This window comes from Alnus glutinosa, chromosome 4 (genome assembly GCF_958979055.1).
Source record: "Alnus glutinosa chromosome 4, dhAlnGlut1.1, whole genome shotgun sequence".
Classification (NCBI taxonomy): domain Eukaryota; kingdom Viridiplantae; phylum Streptophyta; class Magnoliopsida; order Fagales; family Betulaceae; genus Alnus; species Alnus glutinosa.
This window is the reverse complement of record NC_084889.1, coordinates 5267034-5285262: the sequence shown is the minus strand read 5'-3', so window position 1 is coordinate 5285262 and position 18229 is coordinate 5267034. Positions and strand designations below refer to the sequence as shown.

Sequence of the window (18229 nt, the reverse complement as noted above, 5' to 3'; positions counted from 1 at the left end):
CTATTAGCAATTCGGACAATAAAAGAGCCCCTCCCCTATGAGCATGGTTTTTACCGGGAGGGGGTGGCCTCACGCCTCCCCCTCCCGGTAGTGATATCCCTTTGCCTCCTCGTGAGTCAGGGTGTTTTCTGTTCTCCTTGGGTTGGTCCAGTGGGATTAGTTTTTCTCCCGACCTCTAGGGTTGTGGAGCTTTTGTTTCCCCCGGCTAGATTCGGTGGTGATTGACTTTTCCCTAGCCTTTTTGGACTATGATGGCTTGTTATTTGCTTTTCTTTGTTATTTCTTTTGTTTTGGCAGGACTGTTCATCTCAAGATGTCTTCTTTGGAGAAGTGGCCGAGCCAATGTGTCGTCGGCCGAGTATTTTTAGCCCATTTTTTTTTCCCACTTTTTTCTTTGATTTTGGAAGCCAGATCTATACTTCTCCCCCGACTTTTGCTTGACACGCGCCCCCCAGCCATGTTCCTCATCGTCTTCCTCCCCTGCCGGATCGATTGTTGGTGATCGACGAGTGGCGCCCACGCGCCTGGAAGCTCTCTGTTCTGTGGTGCATGTGAGGGCCATGTTCCGCTTTTTTCAGGCCGTGTTCGGCGGCAACCGGTTATATGGCGTCGGATCTCTGTCTGGGTGGTCCTGGTGACGGCGCGTGTCCTTCACACATCGTCGTCCGGCATCTTGGCCTTTTCCCCTACTGCCGGCAGCTTGTTTTGAGTGTTTTTTGTCTATGTGTTTTTTGTGTTTTTCTCTTGTTTCTCCAGTTTCAACCTACTTGTGTTTGGATCAAATTTTATAGGAATATTTGCTGGCTAATTGCTATATCCACCATCTTTCTTTAGAGAATGAACGTTATTATAAGAGAAACTCAAGTGTCCTTCTTGTAAAATTTGTATTTCTTCTTAGACAGCTGTTTTACTAAGCCAGATCCTTCTGGCTTAGAGAGTTGGAGGGTCCTGTTCCTTACTTCCAAGTTGTAAGCCTATGGGCTGTTTGCAGTATTAATGATAGCACATGCTATTTTGTTCAAAAAAAAAAAAATTCAGACAATAAATATAAGAGAGTTTCTATAAAATTTATCTGTCCAAATAAATTTTAGACAGTCTACCCACTTGATATTTAGTGCACGAATTGCTAGCAATCCATTAAAAAAAAAAAAAAAATTACCAATGATCTGGATCCAAGATTTTTATTGATTTTTCTTTTTTCTTCTTTACTCTTTCACATTCTCTTTTTTTTTTCTTCGGCTTTTTCTGCTGCTGCATCGCCCGGTGATTGGGGCGACAATTTACGATGATTCCTCTCTATGATCCAAAATGGGATTTTGCTTTGAAATTATTGACACTTCTCCTGAGGTGGTTCCTTTCAGCAGCCTGAGTCATGTCGATTCGAATGCCACCCTTTTCTGTCGAGGCACTCAAGTCTTACAAAGAGAATGGTAGAAAGCTTTCATTGTCTATCAAATGGAAAGAAAAAGCTATTAGCTGCTGGGTGTCAACTTATAAGATTTGATTCACACTAAATCCCTTCATAATCGTTGCATGTATCACCATACTGATGTGGAATAGAGACCTTAAGCAACTGCCTAATTTGACTTGACAAAAAGCCAGTCATAACCCGGATTTCAATTCATATATGTTAAACAATGATGAAGGGATTAGTATGATTTGAATTGAGACACATACCATATGAATATTTCACAAATATCTCACAAAACTAATGCGGTAAAGTTTAATAGTCATTATATATATTTAACAATGGCTGATCTAAGAGCTATTAGACATTGCCATATCAATTTTGTAGAATATATGTGGGATGTTTGTGAAGAGGATTCTTTTCAGATATTGAAATTTTATAAGAAATGAAAAGGAAAAATTATATGTAGCTCAATACAAAATATGTCATATTTATTTTCTTAGGCTCTAAGATCTATCAAATCAACCCTGATTAGGGTATTGCACCCATAAACAACCTAGAATGTGAGAGGGCATAACAAGGAATGACCTTTAAATGATGGGTTGGATATTGGAGGTGGCTGAACTATTTATTAAAAGTGGCCGAATCATTTTCATGGCCAAAGGAACAATTTGGCCACCCCTATGCTCGCATGCCACTTCTCTTCTCTCTTTTATGTGTTGTTTCATTTTGAACAATTTATTTTATATGCATGAATAAAATTAGAAATATTGCATCGAATCTCAAACGCCCTAACATAGGAGCTTAGAAGTTCACTCCAAAATATATAGTACATGCTTTACAAAATGAAAGACACCGTTGAAGTCGATATGGGCATCTAGTTGAAGATTCAAAAACAGTGCAGAACAATTTCCAATCGAGGGCATCAATTCATTAATCATTAAAATAAGTTTGGATGAAAGATTATCCTATATTTATCGGTGATATTGTATTTGCTGATCAAATTGTTTATCCTCATATTTAATGAAAGAGGACGCCTAAACTTGGTCCACGCCTGAGAGCGGCCTCTTTGAAAATTGGTAATTTGTGGATTGTTTCAGTGTAATTAAGGTCAAACACTCAAACTGGCCATCTTATCCAGAAGCCTCCTGTATGAAAGCGACCTTTACCTCTCGAAACCAAAACAATGTGCTGCCCAAAATTGAAGAGCCAATCTGATTTTATTTTTTAATTTCTTATTGAAGTCAATTATGGTTCTTTCAAGTTTAATTTGAATCTATTAGTATATGATCCTTGAAGGATGAAGCTCAAATCCTTGCACCCTTCTCTCTCTCTCTCTCTCTCCCCGCTCACACTTCCCGGGCGACTCCCACAGTCCCACACCATCTTTATGCCGGAGAAAGCCGGAGGCGGCTGCCAAAAAACCCTCCTGGCCAAGTGGACCTCAACCACGCAAGCGGATTCGCCGCCATGGTGGCCGTGGCCGTCTCCAGCTCGTTGAGATTCGAGGTATTTAATTCCCTGTGATTGCTAAATGCTGTGCATTGATAGATGAGAGGCATTTAATTGTTTGTTTTGTGGAACACTGAGGAAGAAAACCATAATTACTTTGAGGGTATTTACTATTTAGTTAGCGCGCTCTTTCTAAGAGAAGATGGTAAATCAAGAATATGAAGCCTATTGTAAAGAATTCAGTAAGGCTACTTTTTGTACTTATTTATTATATTTATTTTATGCCAGATAACGTGACATAATTTATGTAATTTTATTCTTACAAGCTGCCTTTATACTCTTCTCCTTTGTACTTATTTATTATATTTATTTTATGCCAAATAACGTGACGTAATTTATGTAATTTTATTCTTACACGCTGCCTTTATACTCTTCTCCTTTGTCTCTTCTTTTCCTGGAGTGTTAGGATTCCAAAAAATATCATATTAATTTTTCTTAACATTTTTTATAATCATAATGATTTCATATTATTTCAATCGATCTCCTTATTTTAGGCATTATTCTATACTAATTATTTTCCTAGAATAAGCTACAGTAATATTCTCTTTAATAGAAATTAAAGTAGATGCCATATGACAACAATCCAAGGAGCGAAGATATCAATTGCTTTTTTATGCAACAATTAGAGGTCGAAGATCAATTGAAGGTTTAATCCGCTCAAAATAGTTGATTTATTCCCCCATTTTTTTTATTTTTTTTTTTCTAATTTTCAACTGGTGGAAACCTTGAAATCACATCATATGGAGATGCATGGGCGAAAGAACTACCATGCATGGGCCTGTAATTGAAACAGGCACGCAATTGTAGCCTAAAACAACTTAATTAATGATAAACTGATCGATAAGAAAGAGGCGGCAATTAGGGCTTAAGAAATTAAAGGTTAATTTCTTAAAACTTATTATTTCATAACATTTTACAAATAATAATATGTGAAATTTCTTTTATTTGTACAAATCTCTTATTAAAAGTTCTCAGTAGAGCAGAGAGAAAAGCCCAATCTCCCTAGCGCGCGTTTCAATCATGCACCCATCTTGATAACGCAGCGTATAGACTTCCCCTGAAGCATGAGGTCAAAGGCTTTGTTGATATCCGAGAAAGGGACTGAGTGAGTGATAAATTTCTCCAGTTCCAGCTCCTGCATGCAACATCAACACAGATTACCCATTATGTCATAATATCCTTAAATAGAAACCTCTGACTAGTCCATGCATGGTTATTAATTAGAAACCTTGTTCATGTACTTCTCCACGACGACAGGAATATCAGTGCGGGGCTTGTAGTTGCCAAAGAAGGTTCCCTTCAGAGTCCTCTCACTCAAAAAGTTCATAGGATGAGTCTTGAATGCATCATCTTTACTTGGCAGTCCAACAAGTACTGCAACACCCCAACCCTGACAAGAAGCAAGTTTTAGTTTCAAAGGAAACGTAGTAATTGGATGGATAATTGGAACTATATATCAAGAAACTTGTTTAGTGGTTACATCATGAACGCATTCAAATGCTGCGATCATGGCCTGAAGGTTTCCAGAACACTCAAGAGCCCGATCCGGTCCTCCGTCGGTCATCTCAACAAGCACCTGCCAACGGAAATTCAAATGTTGAACAGAGACAGAGTGACAAGTGCAATTTCATGCACCAAAAAACAAAGTCCTTGCATGCTAGGCTTGGCTTTGATTTTAGCAGGTAATGAGAAAACCCCCAACATTCATGCTTGCCATGCCAGCTGATTGATTACAAGCACTCATGATCGCTGTGTTGAACTAACCTCTTGAACAGGCTTGTCATGATCTTTTGGATTCACAAATTCATTGACACCAAACTTCTTGGCTGTCAAAGAGATTAAGAATATACCATCGTCAATATATACATAAAATAGCAACTTAAATCAGATTATGAAAACAAAACAAACTCACCTTCCTCAAAACGAGCAGGGTTCAGATCAACACCAATTATTCTAGAAGCCCCAGCAATTCTTGCCCCTTCAGCAGCCTAATAAATCAGAACAAGAAAAAAATTAAATCATTACAATCCTTTGGCAGTTGACAAAGGCAATAAACATAGAAACAAGAAGAAAAACTCACAGCAAGGCCAACAGCACCCAATCCAAAGACGGCTACAGATTGACCCTTTTTGGGTTTTGCAACATTCAAAGTGGCACCAAGACCTTTCAATTAGGCATAAAACCAAATAGATCAATGGAAACTAAAAATTAGTGAGAATTAATGACACTATATATTCTTCAAATGCAAAGAAGTACTCCACCGAACCTGTGGATATTCCGCAACTGAGAACACAAACAATGTCTAATGGGGCTGCAGGGTTGATCTTAGCGAGGCAGCCGACATGGACAACAGTGTATTCACTAAATGTGGAGGTGCCAATAAAGTTGTAAATGGGCTTTCCATTTTTGGAGAATCTCGACTTGCCATCATTAAGCATAACACCCCTGTCAGTATTAACCCTGAGGAGGTCACACACGTTGCTCTCCTCCGATTTACAGTGGCGACACTCCTTGCACTCCCCAGTGAAGATAGGGAGAACATGGTCTCCTGGTTTGAGATCAGTTACGCCCTGGCCTACGCTCTCCACAATTCTAAGCCACAAAAAAAAAAAAAAAAAAAAAAAAAAACAAACAAACAAACAAACAAACAAACAATTTTTCGGAAACTCTTTTAGGCATATTTTGAATAGAATGCTCAATACTCTTCAAAATTTAGAGGTATACATACCCTCCAGCTTCATGACCAAATATGCGAGGAAACAATGGTTTCTGCCCCTGCGCAATACAAAGGAACATTTGAGTTTCAAAAATTCCAAAACGAAGACATGCAACATAAAACGTTTCGAAACTTAGTATTGCCAATATCCCCTTGCCTTGGCTTCCCAGAAGTAAACATCACTGTGGCAAAGGGAGGTGAATAGGATCTTCACGCGGACTTCATCTTTCTGAGGTGGTGCCACCTCCACTTCTTCAATCACCAATGGCTTCGCAGCCTCCCATGCTACCGCGGCTACAGGAAACGCATACCCAGTTAGACGATTAATCCAAACAAAACATAAAAAATACCAAAATTCCAAGAATGCTACAAGGAAGAGGCATCAACTTATGTAAATCAAGAATTGAAAAAGAGAAATACGTTTTCTAACCATGAGCATTAATGAAAGAAACATATATATGGAAGAGATTTTCTAGAAGTTTCAGTGTGCAGTGTTTAATCGGGAAAAAAAAAAAAAAGTTGAAATTTTCATATTTTTTTAGTATAATAACTTTCAACAATCACAAAACCGAACACAACCCAAAAACACCATTTCCTTGGTAATCGGAAAAAAAAAAATTAAGATTATTCTGAAGACATTCAACAGAAAGGCCAGAAATGCTCTAGTTTAAATTTTAAAAGAGAAAAATGGAAAAACAAGGCCATGCATCTGAAACAATCTGGATATTTACAAAATGACAAAGATTTAAAACCCACAAAAAGGATCAACCCAGGAAAATTCAAACACTAAACCGTGAGGGAGAAAAATAACTTTTTCGTCATAAAAAAGAAACGCATATGTCAGCAAATGAAAATGAAGCAAAAAGTAAAAAAAACAATGCGAAAACAGTGACGCTGATCACCAAAACCACCATGCAACCGTATAGAGCCAACCCCAAATCAGAAATGGAGAACCCAGTCAAACAAATATCATATAGCAGAAAAGAGCTGGTGGGGATGGCGGCTCACCTTTGCACTTAATAACCTGACCGGCAGTGCTCGACATGGCTATATCGGATGATGATGGTGATCGGTTTCTTTGTTTTGATTGTGAAAGACGAGTGTCTGTGTCTGTGTCTGTGCCTGTGCCTGTGCCTGTGGTGGTATATATAGTGCTAGTGAGAGAAGGAGAGGTTTCCTTTTTTTTTTTTTTTAAAAAAAAAAAAAAATCAGAGGAGGAGAGGTAATCGCCATGGTAAACGGTTTTTCTATTTATAACTTCTAGTGGTTCTCAGGGGGGCCTTCGGGTGCAAGGCTACGTGGCAAGATAGATAAAGATAGGATAAGAGTGAGATATGCCCAAAAAAAAAAAACGTGTATATGTCAGCACATGTTTTTAAGGTTGTCCCAATTTTAGTTTGGGATTGACGTTGACCGCCAGTTGCCCAAAATATCGAAGTCCTATAATATTTGGTCGCCTTTGTTATCAATTATTAGGATTAAGATAGTATAATATTTTGTTTATCACCTGACATCATCAAAATTAAATAATATTTCTTAGAATTAGATCAAAAGTTCAATTTTAAAATTTTACCATATGATCCTGGTTAATTAGAAGTTAATAAGACAAAAAAAAAAAAAAAGTTTATAATATTTGGAAAATGTAGGGGTAGTGAGTAACATTAATCAAAGCTTTTTCGTTAGCAAAATCTCATCTCACGGGGAATTCAAAAAGTTTTTTTTTTACAACAAAAAATAAATTAATAGATAAACATAGGAATAGTCAGAATCTATCTTTAGAGCATTCTGATTTGACCAAGTAGATTTCTTTTCATTTTATCCAAAAAAGATTAGATTTTTCAATTTTAACTACTAACATTTTTAGAGCACCTACATCTCATTTACGTACTATTCTAACTACTTACTTTCACTATTTTATTTAATTCACCCAAATTTACATTTAGATAATTTTAACTAGTCAGGTGTAAATGGTCATTTGGTTCCCAAAACTATAGCCTGGACCAAAAAAACTTATTTGGCTCTTAAAACTAGGGGTGTACAAGTGAGGCGATTAGTAACTGTTAATAACATTAAACGCGCAACGGGATAATGGCTTAGGCCAGTTGCATTTATCGATTATCGGAATTGACAAAAATTAATAATCGAGTAACTGGTTTTATATATATATATAAAATAATAATAATAATAATTAAAATCTAATGGCTAAAACCGTACGTGCGGCTTAGCAAGTCTTGGCAGATCCGTACCAAGTGCCCCAAAACCTTGAGGCAGGCAAGTGTACGTGATGGATGGGATTGGTATGGCTGGGATATATAACCTCCCTAAACAGCTGTTTTGGGCATTAGAGAAATTAATGGTGCAAAAGGGCTTTAATCACTTTCCGATTGGCTCCAATTCATAGGGATATTAATTACTATATATATATATATATATATATATATGTTCTACTTGCTATTTTCTCTGTGAGAAGACTATGCATGTGTTCATGTAATATACGTACGTAACGTAAAGTATTGAACGAGTAAGCCAGGAGTTTGAATCTGTTCATCAATTTGGCGGAAGATGTTTCTAGCTAGGTTATATATTCATCAGATTCATGAGATCGATCAGGACCGGGCCTAGCACTTGAGCTTCAAAAATAAATAAACAAAACTTGGCCCAGGCCAGAAATAATGGCCTCTTTGTAAATTGGTAATATGTGGATTGTTTTAGGAACTACAAAGACTCAAACTGGTCTTCATATCCACCAGTACCCTTCAGCTCTCGAAACCAAAAGAATTGCTGCCTAAAATTGAAGAGCCAATCTGATTTTTTTTTTTTTTTTTTTTAATTGAAGTCAATTATGGTTATTTTTCTTTTATTTTATTTTCTTTATTTATTTATATATGTACATAAACCAAGGAACAAGCAACAAAACATAAAGAAAACTAAAAAACAATATGGGTCTCTTACAAAACGAAGGAGGAGGATCTTTCCCACTAACAATAGAAATCGAAGGTAAGAAGGGAGGATTAATAGGAATGCCGCCATAAAATAATCTAGTTGCGACCTAATGTGTCACGTAGTGGAGTTATGGTTCTTTCAAGTTTGAATCTATTGTCATATGATCCTTGAAGCTCAAATTTGGTGAATTTAATCTTGAGACTTTTGATATGTTATTAATATGGACTATATATATATATATATATAAACTGATCCAGGTGATACTAATGATGCAGTACAGTATAATAATGAAGATACTGAGTATTATGAAAGATAGAGATGAAGATAAAGAAAGTAATGAAAGATAATTTAAGAGAACGATTTAAAATAATTCAAAAACATAATACAAATGAGAATCATTAAGTGAAAAGAAAGACGATGTAATAAACATTCTTACTTGATATTATTGATGAAAAGAAATATGATACAAGCCTTGATGCGTGGTTGGACACAAGATACAAGATTTAAGGAAAGGGAAGGGAATAGTAATACTGGATACAAATGATAGAAAGGCTGATAGGCGAGATAGGCACTTAAGATGGCTTCTAAGTTTCCTCTGAAATGGCTTCTCTCTAATTTCTAGTCTCTAATGGCTTCTGCCTTCTAACATAACTTACATGCCTTTTATAGGCTAAAAGAAAAGGAAAACTACAAATATAAACAGTAGTAAATATTTCGCATATTCGTTTGAACAGTAAAGGTAGCAATAATTCAATATTTGATCATGACTTCTGAACAGTAAAAGCAGCAATAATTCTTCAATCTTCTGAGTAGCAATAATTCTATTTTGTCTTTTGCGTCGGCGAATGCAGCAATAATTCTTCAATCTTCTAAGTAGCAATAATTCTATTTTGTTTTTTGCGTCGGCGAGTAGCTGATAATTCATAAAGTCTTTATATCTTCATAAATGTTTTTTTGTCATCATCTATCATTTGTCAGAATGCATCTTTACGAAGTCTTCACGTCATAATGCGCTTCTTCAAAAGTCTTTGTCATTATTAAGTCTATCATGATGAATCTTCATCACTACAAGAAATTTGATCATTAGCGGCCAACGTACAGTGGCCTCTAATGATCATATTATTAACGGCCAAACACAATTGACCGCTAATAGTTGCCGCTATTTGTAAACTATTAACGGCCACCAAATTGTGGCCGCTAAAAATTGACGCTAATACACAAAAATATTAATATTAGCGTCGAAATTTGGGTTGCCGCTAATAACTTGGCGGGGAATTGCGGAAAATTTCGGAAAGCTATTTGTCGCCGCTTAATAATAAAACTATTAGCGGCCACTTTTTTATATGGCCGCTAATAATATTTTTACTTTTTTCTTTTTTCGTTTTTTTTTTTTTAATGTTTTCAAAATTTTCAGTTTTTTTTTTTTTGTTTTTTTTTTTAAATATATATTTTTCATTCTTTTTTTTTTTGTTTTTCTTTAATTTTTTTAATTTGTTTGTAAAATTTTTTTAAAAAAAAAATGGTTATTTTTTAAAATAATAATAATAAAAAAAAGTTAATTTTTGGTTTTTCTATCAACAAAAAAAAAAAATCGTTCTTTTTCCTTTTTTTTTTTAAAAAAAATAATAATAATAGAAAACTAATTTTTCTTTTTTTATTTTTTCGTTTGGTTTTTTTTTGAAAAAAAAAATTGTTTTCCAGGAAGCTATTAGCAGCCATATAAAAAAGTGGCCGCTAATAATCAATTATTAGCGGCCACTTTTTTATATGGCCGCTAATAATGGATTATTAGCTGCCATTTATGTGGCCGCTAATAATATTTTTATTTTTTCTTTTTGCGCCTTTTTTTATGTTTTCAAAATTTTGTTTTTGTTTTTATTTTAAATATATATTTTTCATTCTTAATTTTTTTTTTGATTTTCTTAAAATTTTTTTTAAAATTTGTTTGTACAAAATATTTTTTTAAAAAAAAAATTGGTTTTTTTAAAAATAATAAAAAGAAAAGTTAATTTTTGGTTTTTCTATCAACAAAAAAAAAAAAAAAAAATCGTTCTTTTTCCTTTCTTTTTTTTAAAAAAAATTAATAGAAAACTAGTTTTTCTTTTTTCGTTTGTTTTTTTTTAAAAAATAAAATTGTTTTCCAGAAAGCTATTAGCGGCCAAAAAAGTGGCCGCTAATAATATTTTTACTTTTTTTCTTTTTTCGTTCTTTTTTTTTTTTATGTTTTCAAAATTTTTCAGTTTTTTTTTGTTTTTCTTTAATTTTTTTTTTTTTGTAAAAAATAATTTTTTTTTTCAAAAAATTGGTTTTTTTTTTTTTCAAAAAAAGAAGTTAATTTTTGGTTTTTCTTTCAACAAAACAAAAAAAAAAATCGTTCTTTTTCCTTTTTTTTAAAAAAAAAAAATTAATAGAGAACTAGGTTTTCTTTTTTGTTTTTTTAGTTTTTTTAGTTTTTTTTTTTTTTAAAAAAAAAATTGTTTTCATAATTAATGCACTATGGTCGATCAGATGGTTTATCAATCATATTAATCGATCAAACCTTTATTGTGTGAAGTCTGATCAGTCGAACTCTATCACGATCGATCAAATGATCTATCAATCCTTTTGGTCTACTAAGATCGATCAAATGATCTATCGATCATATTGATCGATCACGATCGATCAAATGATCTATTGGTCCTATTGATTGATCAGGATCGATCGGATGATCTATCGGTCCTATTAATCGATCACAATCGATTGGATGATCTATCGATCTTATTGGTCTATCAAGATCGATCGAATGATCTATCGATCCTATTGATTGATCACGATCGATCGGATGATCTATCGGTCCTATTGATCGATCACGATCGATCGGATTGATCGGATGATATATCAATTCTATTGATCGATCACGATCGATCGAATGATCTATCGATCTATTGATCTATCACGATCGATTTGATGATCTATCAATCCTATAGGTCTATCAAGATTGATCGGATGATCTATCAATCCTATAAGTCTATCAAGATCGATCAGATGATCTATCAATCGAATTATCTATCAATCCTATTGATCGATCGTGATCGATCAATAGGACCAATAGATCATTAGATCGACCTTGATCAATCAGTAGGATTGATAAATCATCCGATAGATCGTGATCGATCAATAGGATGGATAGATCATTCAATCGATTTTGATTGGCCAATAGGATCGATAGATCATCCAATCAATCTATAGGATTGATAGATCCTATTGATATATCATGATCGATCAGATGATCTATCATGTCGATCGGATGATCTACCATGATTGATCGGATGATCTATCAATCCTATTGATCGATCATGATCGATCGGATGATCTACCATGATTGATTGGATGATTTATCAATCATATTGATCTATTATGATTGATTAGATGATCTATCGATCCTATTGATCTATCATGATCGATCGGATGATCTATCGATTCTATGGATTGATCGCGATCGATCGGATGATCTATCGATCCTATTGATCAATCACGATCGATCGGATGATCTATCGGTCATATTGATCAATCACGATCGATCGGATGATGGATCGAACTAGTTTGTTAATATTTTTTATTTTTCGGGTCAATAGCGGCGACCCAAAATGTCGCCGCTATTGACTACTTATCAGTGGCAACATTTCAAATTTGACCAAAATGTTCTTAAAAATATCATTAGTTTGACCATTTAAAAACCAAAATTACCCTTTGTCTTTTTATACTAATTAATAAATAAAAGGGTAATTTTGATTTTTCAACTGTCAAAGTAAAGGTATTTTCGGAACATTTTGTTCAATTTTAATTTTATATTAAACATAACGGTCAAGACTGATGGATGAGGTTAAATCAATAGATTGCCAGTTTGAAGGGCCAAATCATGGCACATGTCAGTTCGTGGTGTTTCATAAAAAATAGTTGTTAGTTTATAAGGTTAAATAATATTTAACCCTTTTTTTGTATAGGTTTTAATTAAAAATTAATTTTTTTAAATTAATTTTTTTAAAATTTTTTTGATTAGACTAATTTTTATTTATTTTTTATTCATGATTATTAGTGGCGACACAAGTCGCCGCTGATATAAAACGGTATCGTTTTTTTGTCCAAATAATAAGCGGGAGGTGAAATTTTCGCACAATTTTTTTTTTAATCTACCGCCCCTCTTCTCACTTTCTCCCTTTCTTCTTGTCGCTCTAATTTAGGGACACACAGTCAGGCTCACAGCTCATTCAGGTTCTGAAATCTGAATCAATCAAGTTTGAAACAAGTCAATCATCTCCCACAGACAACGAAGGAAAAGAAAAGAATGGGCAGATGGGAAGAAGCAGCGGAAGGAGTAATGGCCACAGACTTCTTCTGGTCCTACACAGACGAGCCCCACGCCAGCAGGCGCCGCCAGATTCTCTCTCAGTACCCTCAGATCAAGGACCTCTTTGGCCCCGACCGCTGGGCTTTCCTCAAGGTCCTCTTCCCACCTCACTGTATCGTTCTGTGCATGTTTTCGATTTGGATATACAATGTGCGTGGTTGTGTAACGATTGTTGATGTTTGGATGTGGCTTTTCATTGGGTTTTAGATCTGATTTTAGCTCAATGTTTTTTCATGCCCATGTTGTCTTTTTTGGTTGACCTTTTTTTTTTTTTTTTAATACTCAAATTGGACTTCTGGGTTTTATTTCTTATGCCATTATATCAATCTTTGCTTATCAGGGTTATGTTTATTTAGAAGTGTTTTTACGCTTTTCTGCGAGAATCTATTATTAGTGAATCAGGGTGGAGTTTTAGTCTGTGTACGTAATGTTTGATGAAATTCCTGAATCAGGAATTTGGATCTATTTTCATTAATATCTGTTCTGACTCACTGAGTCACGCTATGGATTGCCAATATTGCTATTAGAAATTATAGTTTAGTTTGAGTCCCATTTGCTGACATAAACCAATGAATTATGGATCCTAAAGCAGCTCATTTGGATTTGACGATAACGCTTCGAGCATGTTTTCAATTAGTTGGTTTTGTTGTAATTTGGAGTATTGGGCATCTAATTTTGGCAGTAAAACCCTTCGCATCAAGCTCTTCAATTAAAGTTGCTTTTTATGAGATTGTTGTGCTTGTTTTCTTTGGTTTTAGTTGTTTTTTGTTGGGTTTTGGAGTATTGGGTATATCTGGTTATTCTACTTGAATTGGACTGGTGTCAGGAATTGAACATAGTTTTATGGGTTTATTTTTCTTGTTTTGTTTAAGTTGGTTTTATTGTAATTTGGATTCTTGGGACCTGCCTTAGATGCTCATGTGATTTAAGTCGAGGATGAGGCTGCCATTACGGAAGAGGATTGAAAAACAATAGGATGTTGGCGTGTGCCTATTAAAATCTAATACCATAAAACGAATTGCAAACCAAAGGGTTTATTTGTCAATACTTGTACAGAGGATACTACAACATTATATATTGGTTTACATATATAAAGACAGGGATGATGTGGCTGGTTTGTATCTCTCCAATCAGTCAAGAGATGTAGCTGTTCTTCAGAAAATTTCTCCATACAAGGTTCATTTTCAGTTATTTCTTCTTCTATACTTTGGGTTTCAGAATAATAATCATTGCTTTTGTTCTTATGTTTTTCTATTTGGAGAGACCTACTTCTAAGGCATATACGTGTATAATGTGATTTTGTTGGTGGTTCTTGTCGTTGATGGTACTCTTATGCTTTCGCTTAGAAATTGATCCGAATTACTGTGCTGTTTGATCGGCAGGAATTTTTTCTTTTAAAATTTTAATTGTTTATTTTTGGTTAGACGGTCTATTTGGCTGCTGAGAAAATGTAGGAAAATCTAACAGAAATCAAGAATTTTCAATTTCTAAGCTATTGGATTAGCAAGGGTGTAGTGATTGGTTATGGAAATTTCCATTTTTCTCATTTGTAATTACCTTTTTTTTTTTTTGGGTGATTGAAAGAATTTATGTGAAATTATATTGATCAGATGGTGTGATTGATTTTGTGTAGTGAGGGAAACCTCGTTTAAGGAGGCTAAGGTATTTATTTCTTACTTGAGGCTATGTTTTAGAGTAGTTGAACTAAACACCATGCTCATAAATCCAAAAAATGTGAAAGATATTGGGTGTAATTGCTAAAGATTGTTGATTTTTTATTTTTTTTTAGTAGCAGTAAAAAGTAATTGATGTGATATAAACATAGCATAATACATAGTATGTTAGAGATTCATTCTTACAAATTCGTATATAATCAACTTCGTATATTTACATTCTTGCAAATTCTTGTATAATCAACTTCCCAAAATTCAGTAATCCCCGAAATCCTTCAGAAGATTCAATCTGATATGAACAGATCAGAGGCTAATTTGAAAGAAGGCAACCTCTACCATGTCATTTCCGATAGGTAAATTTTTCTTTTTTGGTTTTTCTATTATACCCAGTTGAAATTTGTGTGGCAGTGCATGTTTTGATGTTTGTGTGAGGAAAACTATGCATATGCTGCCCTTAGCTTATTATTTTCATTGGCTTTAATTATGAAAATTCTTTTGATGTTTTTGGGCATGATGAAAATTACCTCTACTACGTAATTTCCAATAGCTTTCTTTTTGATTTTTTTTTTCTTATTATTTCTACTTTCGTATAATGCCCAATTGGAAAACTTGTATGGCAGTGCACAAATCATTATGGAGTAATTTTAGTGTAATAATCTCTTAGCTACTAGATATTCTTATTCCTGAGAAGGGTTACCTCGTTGCAATTACAAAATGATTTCCAGCTTGGTGCTGACTAATAATGTCCTCCCCTAGCTTTTGACCCAGTTTGTTTCTTTAATTTAATTTCATCAATTATATGGTTCTAATCAGTTACATCATTGAAATCTGACTATTTTTTTGCCGAAAACAAATCAACCCATAAGATGGTAAACTTCATTTTTTTTTTCTTCTCTTTTTCTCTTTTTCTGACCCAGTTTGTTTCTTTAATTTAACTTCATTTCTCTTTTTTCTCTCTTTTTTTTTTTTGCATGTAGTTGATTGGAAACTATTGTATATGTCTAATTGATAATAGTTTCATTATTGATGAATGATGATAGTTTCAATATTTGATAGCAGAGCTTTGTGGAATTTAAGATAAGGGCATCGTTCTTTAGTCTAGGGAGAAAAAAAGGAAACAAATACTGACGGAAATATCTTCTTCTTTTTTTCCCCCCCCAAGAATTGTAACTATTTTAGCAAATTGATTTTTTGTTTTGGTTTGAATAACAGATAATACTAGCATGACGTTTGGTTCGCAAGCTACAAGGGAGTACACCCGTGGGTCTCCACCAGAGTTGATGCACATGCAGGTTGGTGGTGGTTTTGAGAGAAGAATATGGTCTTTGAAATCGTCATTCATGCTCCCCTAAAAAAAATGAAGTCCTTAATTGGTAATAAGAGCATTAAGAGGCAATGCTTACTCTTTTAGTGGTTGTCACAAATATACCCCAACATGTTAAATTAAAAAGAGATACATTAGCTATGGAGCTATGGAATTGTTGTTTATAAGACTGATTTGGTAGTGTTTATGTATAGGTTATTAGGACCATTGAAAAGGAAATATAAAAATAGATATGCTATTATGGTGATAATTCATTCATGTATGCTTTTTAAGGTTCATGATGCATTATAATGAAGAAACATTTGATAGAATTACAATTGTGTGTACGTTTTGGTTTGAAGTAACTTATGTGTGCGATCTAAATTAACTCTCTTTCGTTTTCTTTTGGTATATCACATTTACTCAATTTTATAATTTTACAATTTTACTTTATTTGTTAAGAAAATTCAATGTATATTTATTCAATAATCTAGATATTAAATCTATTCTACAATATATGTATGATATTAAAATTATAATGTTAACAATTATAGTGATACATAACAACGGGAATCAAGCACGTGCCATCCAACTAGTATATATATATTTATATTTTTTTTCTTCATTTTTTAAGAGTATTAGTTGTATATAGAGATTTAATTAATGCAGTGAGGATGAATGGATCTGAATTTTTTTTTTAATTTTTTAATACTATTAGCGGCCACATATGTGTGGCCGCTAATAATATTAGAGTATATTAACTATTAGCGGCCACACAATAATACTAGAGTATTTTAATTATTCATGGCCACATACGTGTCGCCGCTAATAATCTAGTATTAGCGGTGACTTTAGACTCAATTAACAAAAAAATTACGGCGAATAAAATTATTTTTAGCGGCTACTAAGTTCGCCGCTATAAAACAATTATTAGCGGCGAGTCAAAAAAGTGGCCGCTAATAGTCTTTAGTGTTGGACTATTAGCGGCCAAAATAACATTATTAGCGGCCAAATTTGTTGGCCGCTAATGTGCAAATTTTTTGTAGTGATATAATCATAAAGTCTTCTGACATATCTACTTTCAAAGATCAGTGATTCTTCATTATTCTTTTTATCATCATTCTAGATCTGGGTAAGGATCCCGAGAATACCCTTGTAGCACTGATGTTGAGTTTATTCATTGGAGTGAATAAAAAAATTAATAAAAAAAAAATGTTACGGGTACTAATAAATAAGTTTTTGCATCACCTTAATACACCTCTCTTAATAAAAGATTCGATACCTTTAACATTTTTCATGATTAAAACTACCAAACCCAAAAACCACCACTCTTTATGGCCCTGTGTACGTGGATATTAGGAATATGCGCAGGTGGCTATATAACCTCTGCACTCACGGTTTTGTTTCTATTTGAGTTTTGAGGCTAAAAATTAGCAAATATATTTAGCCCAGCCCATCGAGTTATATATGATTAATGGAACACAAGCTCATTGTTAGAGGTTGTTGGGAAGAATTTCAACCTTCTCGGGTGCTAGGCCCAACCCGAGAATCTGGCTCATCACATACACCCGACCAAGGCCCAACAATCCACAAATTAACCCATTGGAGGCCCAGTCCCGCCGTTCGGGCCCGATCCGATTCAACCGAACCGGCCCGGGTGCACCATAACTCCATCATCCGCAGACATCCTAAGACTACCCGGGAGTTAAGGATGTGACGCATGACCCCAAATAGGATCATGGGTCGTGACCTCACCAGCAGTTTAGCACACCATCCATAAAGGATCGTGCCTCCGATCTTAATTCTGTGAACCCGAGATATCCGCGTAACCGAAGCCACGTCTCCATGTAATTGCCGATTCCCGTGGATGCAGGGGGACAATAACTGCTCCTCAACCTCTATAAATACTAGAACTTCTTCAGATGCTAAGGTACATGCTAATCAATCTTTTTGGCATTATTCTGCGCATTTATTCTCAGAACCATACACTCACTTAAGCATCGGAGCGGGGTTGTCGGAACCCCCCGACGCAGCCTTGTTTTTCAGGTGGACCAGGAGCAACCAAGGCAAATATTTGATCGACACGTCAATTACCGGAAACTGTCTCAACAGTTTGGCGCCGTTTGTGAGAATCACTTGTATCGTTTTTCTACTAAAAAAAAAAAATCCCGTTATGGTGAATACTAGATCAGAAGCCAACAGAGTGCCCCGGGATGACCGAAATGCCCGGGAGGAAGGAAACTCCAACGATCCCCAACTCACTCGCTTGAATGAAAGAATGGAATAG

At 34.6% G+C, this 18229-nt stretch overlaps 1 protein-coding gene across 1 annotated transcript; it reads right to left on the bottom strand.

Annotated features, from left to right (window-relative positions):
- Positions 1-3804: 3804 nt before the first annotated feature.
- LOC133867418 (alcohol dehydrogenase class-P-like) lies at positions 3805-6819 on the bottom strand. The gene is made up of 10 exons (XM_062304180.1): positions 6645-6819; positions 5794-5930; positions 5649-5695; positions 5187-5512; positions 5001-5083; positions 4833-4908; positions 4685-4746; positions 4401-4496; positions 4149-4310; positions 3805-4055 (listed from the first exon to the last, which is right to left on the bottom strand). Exons 1-10 carry the CDS (start codon positions 6679-6681, stop codon positions 3939-3941), a joined length of 1143 nt encoding a protein of 380 aa, XP_062160164.1. The 5' UTR covers positions 6682-6819; the 3' UTR covers positions 3805-3938.
- Positions 6820-18229: the final 11410 nt, after the last annotated feature.

Coding starts and splice junctions, on each gene's coding strand:
- LOC133867418 (XM_062304180.1), bottom strand. CDS start 6,681: ATGTCGAGCACTGCCGGTCAGGTTATTAAGTGCAAAG. Junction 5,931..6,644: donor TCAGGTTATTAAGTGCAAAG/GTGAGCCGCCAT, acceptor CGTTTCCTGTAG/CCGCGGTAGCATGGGAGGCT. Junction 4,909..5,000: donor TGGGTGCTGTTGGCCTTGCT/GTGAGTTTTTCT, acceptor CTGATTTATTAG/GCTGCTGAAGGGGCAAGAAT.